Here is a 13450-nt window from a genome sequence, read left to right as displayed (position 1 = left end):
CCAAGCGCCATATCAGGTCCACAAGAAGTCTCTATTCAGTAATGAAGCATAGCTGTCCTCTGTAGAACACAACACACACTTCACATGGTGATTAAATAAAACACTGTAGACTAATTGATTTATCTTTCGTGTAATGCATGTTTTACAAAAGTTGGTAGTTCTAGTTGTATTTGGCTATTCTGTGCAACAGGCATGCAATATAAAATTAACATTGTACTGAGTGCTTACAGGGCCAGTTCTAGACTTCTTGCAGCCTGAGGTAAACTTGTGAGGATGTGCCCTCTCATATGGAATAATCCCACAGCACCTGACAATTTACTCTGCTTCATTTAATGTTCTCACATGACATGCTGCAGCTCAACAAAATAGCACACTGGCTGGCTGTAAGTATCTGATAAACAAACTACTCACCCTCAGCCACCCCATTCCTCCTCAGTCAGGACAGCAGCGCCACTTCCTCCCTTCTGCAAGTCAAATAAAACACTGCTGCTCTCCTGCCTCCCCCCTCCTCACTCACTGTCAGACTCCTCACACAACACAAAAAGCTGCTTTTCCCCAATGATGACCTCTTTACCTCGTTCGTTTTCCTCTCGCTTCTCCTCTTACTCTGACTGCATGCTGTCTCCTCTTACTCTGACTGCATGCTGTCTCCTCTTACTCTGACTGCATGCTGTTAGTGTAAACACAGTACAAAATGCTATCCCTGTAATTTCTGCGCCTGATGCAAATGTTTCACCTTGCTTCATGAGAGAACTAGCCCTGGGTACCTACAGCAAACTTATATGTGCATTTTTTTATATTGTATTTAGAATAGATCTGCAGCTAGGGCATTAACACTGGGGCAGGAGTGTAGTTGTATAAACATATTCATGAATCAGTTGAATTGGGTTCTGGTTCTCACTGGTCTTAGCCCAGATACACACCTAGGGTTGCCAGGTGTCCGGTTTTAGACCGGACAGTCCGGTTTTTGGCCGCTGTGTCCTGTCCAAAAAGGCATGTTAAACCGGACAATTAAGATGTCCGGTTTTATGCCTTTTGCCACTTGCCGCCACCCGTCCGCCAGCGCTGCGCGACCGCTGATTCGCTGCCTGGCTGTCAGTCAAAGGCACAGCCAGCCAGCTTATGCGGCGTAAGTTACGCCAGCTTAAGTACCGCCCCCGAGCCCGCGCTTCCCGACGTTGCTACGGCAACGCCAACGCTGCGTTGCCAACGCACGCATGACGTGCGTCACTCACGTCATTTGCAATGCGATTCTGCATCTGCGAAGGAAGCAAGGTAAGGTCAGGAGTCTGGAGATACGGTGAGTGAGTGACCCATAATTCTCTGGTTGTATTTCCGCTCTTTGTGTGCATTGGCTCCGCTCTATCTCCCCTCCGTATAGTCCAGGCGTGACTTTCAATCTCATTCAATCTCGCCTGAGCCCGCTGCTTACTATACTTTACACTTGAATTCATACTATTGTACAACGCAATTTATACTGTTATACTGTTATATTTGTTATATTTGCTCAAAATGTGTACATACATGTATGCGCAGATTTATATTTTAACTTTATGCCTATGTATGTCCACTTTATTGTTCTCGATAAAAAATTTTGGTGGGAAAAAAAAAATACATTTTAAAACTTCCCGCAAGAAATCGACCACTTCACTGTGCAAAAACGCCATAAATGCATTGCATTATTTGCATAGTTTTCCAGTTTTGTAATAGTTTTCTGCTCTGTCTCTTATTATGTGCATTTACTGGTGAAAAGCGGTCTCTTATTATGTGCATTTACTGGTGAAAAGTGGTCTCTTATGTGCATGTACTGGTGAGGACAGTTAGTGACATGGCTATGTACTCTGTAATGTGCTGCAGAAGATGTCAGTGCGATATAAATACTGTAAAAAACATTTTTTAAAAAGTCCATTGCTTAGCCCCACTCTACATAAAAGTGCGCTTCTGACTCCGCCCCTAACTCCACCCCCTGTCCGGTTTTCTCCATCAGCCGACCTGGCAACCCTATACACACCTGAGCAAGCGCCCTTTGGATGTGAAATGGTCATAGTGCTGGTTGGATCAGTGTTTTATCTTTCTCCCAACAATCAACTCACTTTCTGCATTGTTTTGCATATGAATATATGCACAGTGCATTGCTGTGATGCACTGCTTCAATAAAAGTGCACATCTGGGCGGTGCCTGGTTTCCTCTCCTGCTTCCTTTACTGCAACATTTATGTTGTCTACTACTGTTCATGTTCGCAATTGGGACCACGTGGTTCAGTAACTAAACAGCAGGATGGGGTGAAGTATCAGAGTTAAATGAACCTGTTCAGTGCTGAAATGGTGCTGAATGGTTCAGGTCTCGAACCATATGGTCCCAAATTTGATCATCAACACTATTGTATACCTACCGTACTCTGCATAATGTCCCAATTAAAAAAATCACTATTTTGAGGTATCCACTATTCTGTACAGTCCACTTAAGATAATGGCACTATGTAAATCAAAAATAATAAAAACAATGTTATTGTAGGAACAATTGTAAATGTACTAACCTGAAATGCCAGAAGTATACACAAATACCAAGGAGGTCTTTCTTCAATGCTATATAATAATTCAATAGCCGGAGTACTGGAGCATTCTGCTTTAGCTTCTTTTGTATTGTGGGTATTTTTTTCAATGTCATAATCAAAGATTTTTTCTTTCTGTCGAAACAAAATGATAAATTGTCAACTTAGAAAAAAAAATTTAACCACTTCCATTGCAGGTCCCTAAAGCCAAAATCTTTTATTTTTTTTAATTTTTTTTTTTGGGGGGGGGGGGGGGCGTTTGGAACCTCTCCCAGTCTTTTATCTTATCTTTGTTCCCCTTTGCACAGAATTGCCTTTAATTCCTGTCCCAGGGACACCAAGGGTATAAGTTTGATCGTACAATACGGTCCATATTGATACCTAATCCTACCCTCCTAACCCTATTTGTTAATTCTATTTTACCCTTATCTTTTACCCTATTACTTACCATCCTAATGTAGCTCATAATCCTAACTATACCTCTCTTCACTGTCTTCATTGGTAGGTGTGGCACCGGTACTTAGCTATAAAATAACTAATGGCCAAATATCAGCTTAAACACAAGGTGGTGATCTAAGGTTGCAGAGCAGCACTCGTGGAAGACTACCAAAAAATGTTGTCTTGTCAGTGACATACAAATGTACTGTTGGACTTCAAGGATGCCCTTTCCAATGTCGAGCAATCTTACTTCTCATTCAGTTACTCACACTTCCAACGTCTGGAAAAACTTTTCAATGCATTTAACTTGATACTTTTCAACACCTCCTCCGCCAACAACCTGCTTGTCAGCTGAAGATTTTCCATTATACTTTACCAGCAAGGTTGAAACAATATGGAACAGATTCAATGTGCAGCCTAATTTACCAATCAAACCAATCCTTCTCCTATGTGCTTGGTGAATCACATTTTCTAATCTCCTCCCTCTCTACCTGTCCAGTCATTCACTCTAAACTTTGTTTTGCCTTAACTGAACAGCATCTTTTTACACTAATTACTAAAGCCCTCCCTGTTTATAATGTTACTAATAAAAAAAAACACAATCTTATGTTTCCTATTTGCTTCTGAAATGCTAGAACGGCACATCCATTTAGTTCTCTCTATCTCACTTCCAACCCATTGTTTGACGGTATTCAGTCCAGTTACTGCCCTCACCATTCCACCGAAATAGTAATAACTAAAGTCACTAATGACCTATGATCAAACTCCAATGGCCAATTGTCCATGTTTATATTCTTTAACTTTTCCTCAGCCTTCAACAATGTAAATCTATTTCCTCTTCTCCAGACTCTCATCACTAGGCAACAAGGTCTCAGGGTATTCTTGGATTGTGTCTTACTGGTGTAGATATTATTTTGCTACCTCCTCTTCCCATACTGAGTCCTCCCAATGTCCACTATCTTTTGGTGTACTGCAAGTTTTTCTTCTTGGACCCCCCTTCTTTTCTACATATGTGCTCTTCATTGTTGGAAACAAGTAAGATTCTGCTTTGATTTTTGGTATCACTTCTATGTTGATAGCACCAAATCTATCTCTAAACTCTCAACTTCTCTGCTGTACTATCACAAGTCCCCAACTTCCGATCAGCTTTTTTACTCAGAGCATTATTTGCAAGAATTAACTGTTCACTTGTTGCCTGATTTATGTCACTTTGACAGTAGCATCTGTAACAAGGTAATAGTTATAATTCACTTATAACGTGTCTTTAAAAAATACAGCATTTCCTCTCTGCCTCTGGTAATTTAGTTTATAATTGTAGGAGAATAGTCCCCCAAACTAGAACAATAATAAAAAAAAAGAACCGTTTCCCCCCTAATTCCCAAACATTCTAACTACACCTGACACAAGGCTTCAATATAAATAGCTTGACCACCAGACCACAAATTTGTTGAGGTTATAAAATGATTACTATTTAAAGAGACTAGGTGGGGCTTTTTCCCAAGTGGTTACAAGGATTCAATAGAAAATCTGTCATCACAAAAATGGCAGCTGGACTCTACTTGGATTTATTTTTTCTCTTTATATAGTATCCCATGCCCTACTTAGCACTGGCCACTGATTTACTGCTGATTCTGTCTTGCTTAAAGAATTTGACAAGGTGTAAAATTTTGGTCAAAGGTTTCCAAAGTCAAATCTGTGATATTCAAGACAGGTGCAAAGAAAACTAGAAAAAAAATTGTGCACTCATCCAAAATGGCAAATTAAAGCTCAGCAGTTAAATAAGCAAACAATTCTAAATAGTTCCCCCATGTGCATCAGTTATCTATGCAGAGATCCAGAATGCTCCATTCTGCAGTGTTCATATTATTGTTGGAACAAACTTCTAACACTCACATATTCCTTAGTACTTAATATAAAGCATGTCTACATTATGTGCTACATATAAAACTGAATGCCAAAAGCAGTATATTTGGTAATTAAGATTGTCAGAAAATGTAAACAGTGATAGAAAACTTTGACTTGGAACCTAGTTTTATAGACAGCATTTGTTTTAACAATTATCTACAAGTCAAGTGCTGCCATCTGCTGCTGATTGACATTACTGCAATTAATGGATGTTACAGTGTGCAGTAGAATCACAGTTATGGGGAACAGTACCGATGAGGAATGTTATAAGCCAGCTAGATAAACTGGATGCTTAAAAGTTAAGCTAAATTCACACTATGGGCCCGATCCAATTTACTTTTTCTCCAAAATTTCTCCTAGGTGATATTTCCACTTTATATGAAATGCCTTCTAATGCCTTTAATGAAATGCCTTCTAAATCACCAGCAAGCAAGAAAATACTCAGAATAATTTTGACAGTACCGTTTCACTGAATACTGCTGAAAAAAGTGCTGTAATAATTATTTTAAACAGAATAATTATTTGAAACATTCAGCTTCCTCTCACCCATAACTATATTTGCTGTAGTCCAAGAAACAATCACTTGCTTATTCAGTATTATAGGAGCTTATGTGGCAATCCGTGACCTGCATCAAGAGAATGCATGTACACTGGAATTGAGAGGGATATGATGGCTGCTATATGTATTTCCTTTTTAACAATACCAGTTGCCTGGCAGTCCTGCTAATCTCGTTGGCTGCAGTAGCATCTGAATCATACACCTGAAACAAGCACGTGACTTATCCAGTCAGAATTCAGTCAGAAACACCTGATCTGCATATACTTGTTCAGAGTGTATTGCTAAAAGCAGGGCCGGATTTGTACTTTCCAGTGCCCTAGGCCTGCTGTCACCAAGCGCCCCCCCCCCCCCCAAAAAAAAATTTGTCCAACACTCTGACTAGCGATCATTGGTTTGAATGGGCTCATCTCAGTTGTGCTGCTCTGTCTCCCATTCAACAAATAATTCCTGTAATTTGCGCTCCTGCCCGAATGTGCACAGCACGCGATAGTGTTCTGGGCATGCATACTTGAGAAATTACGCTGATGTATGACCGGTACTTGTCAAGAATGCATAACACTATACCGGCCTCAGTTGCTGAGCACATCTGGGCAGGAGCGAGATATTACAGGGAGCGCGAGTGGCCAGAGCATGCGCTGCTTCTTTGTCCTCTGTGCGACTGGCTGCAGTCAGAGCCACATACAGGTGACAGGGAGCGCGAGTGGCCAGAGCATGCACTGCTTCTTTGTCCTCTGTGTGACTGGTTGCAGTCAGAGCCACATACAGGTGACAGGGAGCGCGAGTGGCCAGAGCATGCGCTGCTTCTTTGTCCTCTGTGCGACTGGCTGCAGTCAGAGCCACATACAGGTGACAGGGAGCGCGAGTGGCCAGAGCATGCGCTGCTTCTTTGTCCTCTGTGCGACTGGCTGCAGTCAGAGCCACATACAGGTGACTGACAGGGAGCGCGAGTGGCCAGAGCATGCGCTGCTTCTTTGTCCTCTGTGCGACTGGCTGCAGTCAGAGCCACATACAGGTGACAGGGAGCGCGAGTGGCCAGAGCATGCGCTGCTTCTTTGTCCTCTGTGCGACTGGCTGCAGTCGGAGCCACCAACAGGTGGCAGGGCAGTGCAATGGAGAGAAGCCCATCCAAAACAGAGAACAGGTAAGTAGAAAACATCCTGTCAAGACCCACTTTGGATGTTCTGTTGTAATTACAGTGGACCTGAACTCAGAACTTCCTCTCTGCTCTAAAAGATACGCAACAACATAACCTTTAAATAAAAACATTTTTGTTACAGCTGATACAAATCCTGCAATAAATCTGCAGTGTGTCTACTTCCTGCTTTTATGGAAGCAGACATATGTTTAACATCCTGTGCTTTCAAATGAGCTTAGCTGTTGTGGCAGTCAGGTGACACAGTGTAGAGATTAAATTACAACTTGTGACACAGAGGAGGGGGAATTAGACAGGCTCTGTAAATACATACATGGTACAGATCTCTGTTTTCCTTCTGTCCTGTGCAAGAGTTCAGCTTCACTTTAAAGCATCTGAATGACATTTATTTATATTTGCTAAAAAATCTATGCATCTCTTTTGAATGCTGAATGTACATATGGTGGTGTGCTCTAACATATTGGCAGTATACGGGAACAAAGAAGGCTTATTTAAATTGCCTTTAAAACGTTTTTTAGGGTAAATGAGGCATGTAACATCATGTTTTTTTAATGATGTGGGGACTTAAAATCTCTCTCTCAGATGGGAAATCCGAGTTTTCTCGGATAGTGCAGATTTTAAAAAAATATCCGAATTGCTATTCAAAGTTCGGATAGTGGAAAAAGTTCAGATTATCTGGGTAGTTCGGATACCCAAATATTGGATGAGCACCACTGCTCAGGTGTCATTTAAAATGACAATTTAGCAATGAAAGGGAAGAAAACAGCATTTTTTATCCTGCAGTCTCATAGATGGTAGGAGCTGGAAGACAGAAAATGAGTCAGGAAAGAGTTAACTAAGGAAGAGAAGCGACCACTGCTAAAACAGTCATAAATTAGGATTAGATAAATTAGCTGAGGTCAGTGTCAAAGTTGTAAAAGTGGTGAAGAAACTGCAGAGCTCTCTGATGTTTGGGAATGCTTGGCATTAAAACTCAGCGGAACTTAGTTCTATCTGCTTTGTAATGTAAATCCCTGGTATTTCTCACATCGATCTGTAAGTCTATCATACAAAGAAAGGAATGGATTATCAGATGACCGATATGATTGATCCTGATTGTTTTAACACATCAGGAAGTGAGAGAGAGAGATGCAGGGATTGGGGAACTGTGGAATTCAGCTATTAGTGCAGAACAGGGCGCTGGCTGGCTGTGCTGCGGGACCAGAAGAGATGATTTACTTTGACATATGACCTCTTCTCTCTCCAAGTCATGCCGCCCTTCTTATCTTATCTAATTTATCGCCCTAGGCCGTGGCCTTTCTGGCCTTTCCAGAAGTCCGGCCCTGGCTAAAAGTATTTGAGGCAGAAGCTCAACATGATAGCCAGGAAATATGCATTGTTTAACCTCTTGGGGATCGCAGTGTTAAACCCCCCTAAAGACCAGGGTATTTTTGGTAATTGGGCCACTGCAGCTTTAAGGACAAGCTGCAGGGCTGCACAACACAGCACATGAGTGATCCCCCCCCCCCCCCTTTTCTCCCCAATAACAGAGCTGTCTGTTGGTGGGGTCTGATCGCCCCCAAGTTGTTTTTTTTTTTTTTTGTAAATATTTATTTCTATACATTTTTATTAAAAATGACTATTTTTGTATTATTTTTCCCCTTCCCTCCCGCCCACCCCCCGCCAGCCAATCACGATGAACGGCTGTCATAGACTTCTGCCTGTGAGAGACGATCACTCTCTTGTCCCCCAGGGAGACGGCCGTGTGACACGCGGCTGTCCCCAGTACAGCGCTGCTGTGGATCTCAGCGCTGTACAAGGTAGTTAGACGGCGGTACCGCCATCTAACAGTCTCCCAAGCGGCAATCGCCGCTCGGAGACTGAAGGTGGGGCGTAGCTCCGCCCCCCGAGCAGGAGATGCGTGTGCAATCTCCTGCAAAATGCAGCCCCAGGACTTGATGCCAATTGGCATTAGGCAGTCCTGGGGCTGCCGCCACGGCCACGCCCATTGGTGTGGAGCAGTCTTAAAGCAGTTAAAAGGAAATAAAGTGCTACCGTTACCACTGGTTAGCAGGGACATGAATGCACTATTAAAAAAAAAATTACAATAAAAAAAATTAATAGTTACCTTAGTGACTAAAATTTTTTAATATGCATGTCAAGAGGGTACATTACTGTTACTTTATAAATAATGGGCTTGTAATTAGGGAAAACTTAAAAAAAGGCACCTTTATTTCCAAATAAAATATTAGCACCATACATTGTACTAGGGAACAATTTTAAACGTTGCAATACCCGGGACAAATGGGCCAATAAAATGGGTGGGTTTTATCCACAGGAGAATATTTTATTTTAACACTATAATGGACAAAAACTGAGAAATAATTAATTTTTTTCTTATTATTCCATTAAAAGTATGTTTAGAATAAATTAATTCTTAGCATAATGTACCTCCCAAAGAAAGCATAATTAGTGGCATAAAAAAAACAAGATATAGATCAGTTGTGATTAGTTGTGATTAAGTTATTTGCATAAGAAAGGGAGGAGCGCTGACAGGTGAATATTGCTCTGGTCCTAGAGGGGTAAAACCCCTCAGTGGTCAAGTAGTTAAAGTGCATCTGCTTTTTAAATAAATTTATGTATATACTGCTGAACAACTCACATAATGTCTAGCCAGGAATTGAATACAGCTCTAGTGCTGCTACCAAAAATGGGTGTGGCCATGCATCAGAAAGTGGGCATAAGCGGAGCCAGATGTACATGAAGCTTGCAACAGTGTGATTCAAAGATGGTTTACCTGCACGGCAAAATTTTGCATTAAGCCCTCTCTCCTTTACTAATGCACAAATGCCCTTGTGATAATAATATGGTTTGGGTAGTGATGACATTATAAAAATATTTGTACTAACATAGACACCCTTTAAATTGTTTACATATTCTGTGTACAGTATATTTCAAATGACCTTACTAAAGAGGCAAGGGGCCATATGCAATTAACTTTTTCTCCTGAGTTTTCTCCTAGGTGATATTTTTAAACTTGTGAATAAAATGTCTTTTAAGCTTCCAGAAAGCAAGATAATGCTCAAAATAATTTTGATAGAACATTTTCACCTACTTTTTGGTACTTTTTTAGTTGAAAAGTGCTGCAAAGTTATTTAAAACCAAAGATGAAAAATGATTTCCTAGGAGAAAACGCAGGTGAAAAATAGAATTGCATCTGGCCCAAAATGTCAGCATGCACCACTATAAATTGCAGACCAGCAATTCTAGTGAGGAAGACCACAATCAAGTCAAAAATGGTTAAAATTCTAAATTAACAACCATAATACAGTAGTGATTTTAAACTGCACTTAGACACAATGGCCTCAATTCACTAAGATCATGCTGGAGATAATAAGACAAGAGGAAACTTACCTCCACACAGTGGCCCATATGCAATTCACTTTTTTCTCCTGAGTTTTCTCCTAGGAGATAATTTTTCATTTTCAATTTAAATTAACTTTATAGCACTCTGCAATGAAAAAAGTGCCAAAAAGTAGGTGAAAAGGTACTGTCAACATGATTTTGAGTATTTGGTTGCTTGCTGGACATGTAAAAGGCATTTTTTTACAAGTTGTGAAAATATCTCATAGGAGAAAACTCAGGTGAAAAAGTGAATTGCATATGGGCCAGTGAGCGAGTTATCTTACCTCTTCATTCCTTAAAGAGAATCTGTATTGTTAAAATCGCACAAAAGTAAACATACCAGTGCGTTAGGGGACATCTCCTATTCCCCTCTGTCACAATTTCGCCACTCCCCGCCGCATTAAAAGTGGTTAAAAACAGTTTTAAAAAGTTTGTTTATAAACAAACAAAATGGCCACCAAAACAGGAAGTAGGTTGATGTACAGTGTGTCCACACATAGAAAATACATCCATACACAAGCAGGCTGTATACAGCATTCCTTTTGAATCTCAAGAGATCATTTGTGCGTTTCTTTCCCCCCTGAGGGGGGAGTGCATAGCAGAACCACAACACTGAAGAACTTGGCAGCCTTCCAGACACAGGCTGACAAGTCAGACAAGGGAAAGATACATTGATTTATTACAGAGACTGTGATAGTACAAAGTGCTGCAGTAAGCCAGAACACATTAGAATAGCTTTTGGAACTTGTAGGATGATAAAAAACAGGATGCAATTTTTGTTACGGAGTCTCTTTAAGTTACCTCCTCTGTAGTTAATTTACCTCCTCTGTAGTTAATTTACCTCCTCTGTCGTTGTTTTCACAGGCAGTTAATTAACAGCCTGTCTTTAACTCTGGAGTTATTTTAAGGATTGGAGAGTTAACTTAAAGACAGAAGAGTTAACTTTAGGTTTGCCTGAGGTAAAATGTTTCCTGAATACTACATGCCTCATCACCATGGTAACAACTTTAGAAGAGTTATTAAAGACAGGAGATAAGCTTAGTGAATTGAGGCCAATGGCCCATATGCAATTAATTTTTTCACCTGAGTTATCTCCTAGGAGATAATTTTCATCTTCTCTTAAAACTAACTTTTCAGTATTTTACCATTGACAAAATACGCAATGTTGGTAAAAAGTTGCTATCAAATTTATTTAGAGTATTTTCTTCAATGCTGGTGGCTTAGAAAGCGTTTTATGACAAGTTGTGAAAATATCACCTAGGAGAAAAATTGGGAGAAAAAGCAAATTGCATATGGGCCAGAGCCTACTACGAGCGGATTTCTGTTTTTGAAAGCAGCTCAAAACTTGAACATGAATTTGTGTGTGATTCCCGGAGGGGTCATGAAGGAATGCGATTTGTGCAATAACCTCACTACCTATCTATGTACACATGTCAGATGGAGCAGCAGCGTGAGGATCAAAACAGGTCATGTTCAGAGACCAGCAAGGTCAAAAGCCTGCAAGTCAGAAACTGGTACCAAGAGCACAGCAAGCAATGCAGTAAGTAGGCCTAACTAAGTAAAAGTTAATGCAAAGTCCCAGGAAGGGAAGTTTCATTCGATAAAAAGTTTACAGGTGTCTGCATAATTGAGTGCATATACTGCAGTGGAACACCTGCTGGTGGCTAGAAGAAGTTTGTGATAGTCCAGGAACACAATGCCACCAGCAAGTGAAGCATATGGTTGCAATGTGCTTAGTTGACCACAAAAAGCTTGCAAAAAAGCCACCCACCCTTTAGCAGTGGGAGCATGGCAGTACGAGCACACAATGACACCAGCAGGTGAAGCAGGATGTAACAAGTCTATTAATAACTACCGTAATCTCCATCAAAATACAGAATGGCAATGTATACATAAAAGAATGTGTATATTGCTACATCCAGGAGTTGAACAACTAAAACAAAGTTAAACATGTACTTGTCTTCCCCTTATAACCTTTACTGTACAGTAGTATAGAAAACAGATACACTGTGTGTAGAGGTGCTCTATAAATTGAAATACACCTTAAAGTGAACCGAGCATAATTTTTAACTCCCAGGGCAGCTCTATAGCAAATTAAAAAATCATTCTAAAAATGTGGTTTATTATTTTTAAAAAAACTTTCATTTTACCTCATTTTTTTACATCTAAGGGTTAAAATTAGCCACTTTGTCTGTCTGTAAAGGACCTGCGGACACTGCACAGGAGATGGTGGAAGGCAGATACGAAATCACCTCATTAGACTTAATTGACCACAAACAAACCCCCATTGTACTTCAAACAGAAAACATCAGTTACAGTTGAAGAATTTCACACCTAGCCTGGATAATGCCAGTGGTAAAGTAGCAGGGGGTTGGGCTTCTGAACAATGGCAGCCCTTGCAGCTATTTGAAGCCAGGAGCTGCTTAGATCCCTTTAAGACTACATATAGCTCTTTTCAGCTTTTAGGGTGGCTCCAGCTTTTTTCACTATACCTTGCATGCTTAATGGGACAAGGCCCAATTCACAGCGTACAGTTAAAAATGGCGCTGAGTGAAAAATGGTGCACCGTTCTGCCGATCATAAAACGCTATTTACTGTTTAAATGTATATTAAAACTGTAAATAGCATTTTATAAAACATTTATTAGCGGAACGGTGCACCATTGAAAATGCAGGGGGACTAGTGAGGCAGCGAGGGTCGGGGTGGAGAGGCAGCGGGGGGGGGGGGGGGGATTGAGGAGAGAGGCAGCGAGGTGGAGGGGGGAGTAGGTAGCATTGGCAAACATTACCTTGTCCCGGCCGGCGATCGCTCCTTCACTTTATAGTTAGCTTGCAGGAGTCCTGCATCCAGCCAATCACCATGTGGAAACTGAAGGCGCATGGTGATTGGCTGGATGAAGGACTCCTGCAAGCTCACTATAAAGTGAAGGAGCGATCGCCGGCCGGGACAAGGTAATGTATGCCAATGCTACCTAATCCCCCCTCCACCTCGTTGCCCCTCTCCTCGATCCCCCCCGCCCGCTGCCTAGTGTCCCGCTGCCTCTCCACCCTGACCCTCGCTGCCTCACTAGTCCCCCTGCATTTTTAATGGGATAATTTTTCCCGATCCCTGCTGCCTAACATTTTTTTACATATAAAACGATAAATATCGTTTTATAATGTTAATTTCTGCAGCGCCATTTGTATACTGTTGGCGCTGTGTGCCATTTTTGCCTGTTCCGCAATTCACAAGGATATCAGTGGTGGATTCATAAAGGTACACAAATACGTGTGTGTATGTGTGTGTGTGTGTGCGTGCATGCGTGCGTACGTGCGTGCGTGCGTGTGTCCAAAAGATTGTGTACTGGGTACTTTTATAACTATACTAAAAGCTATGGTGTCATAAATAAGCATCCTGTCTGGGTTAAATCACAATAACGACTGCCTCTGCCGAGAGTCTAGAGTGTGTATATTTTATTATT

General features: G+C 41.1%; 1 protein-coding gene across 1 annotated transcript in view; it reads right to left on the bottom strand.

The window, feature by feature from the left end:
* Window positions 1-13450, bottom strand: part of LOC137561478 (solute carrier family 23 member 2-like) — a 238790-nt gene that overhangs the window by 224002 nt on the left and 1338 nt on the right. Inside the window, exon 2 of the mRNA XM_068272779.1 lies at window positions 2537-2686. Within this exon, the coding sequence (XP_068128880.1) occupies window positions 2537-2686 (150 nt within the window). The remainder of the gene's footprint in view (window positions 1-2536; window positions 2687-13450) is intronic.

The sequence above is a fragment of the Hyperolius riggenbachi genome, chromosome 3 (genome assembly GCF_040937935.1).
Source record: "Hyperolius riggenbachi isolate aHypRig1 chromosome 3, aHypRig1.pri, whole genome shotgun sequence".
Taxonomy (NCBI): Eukaryota; Metazoa; Chordata; class Amphibia; order Anura; family Hyperoliidae; genus Hyperolius; species Hyperolius riggenbachi.
The sequence above is the reverse complement of the archived record's forward strand: the minus strand, read 5'-3'. Positions and strand labels throughout refer to the sequence as shown.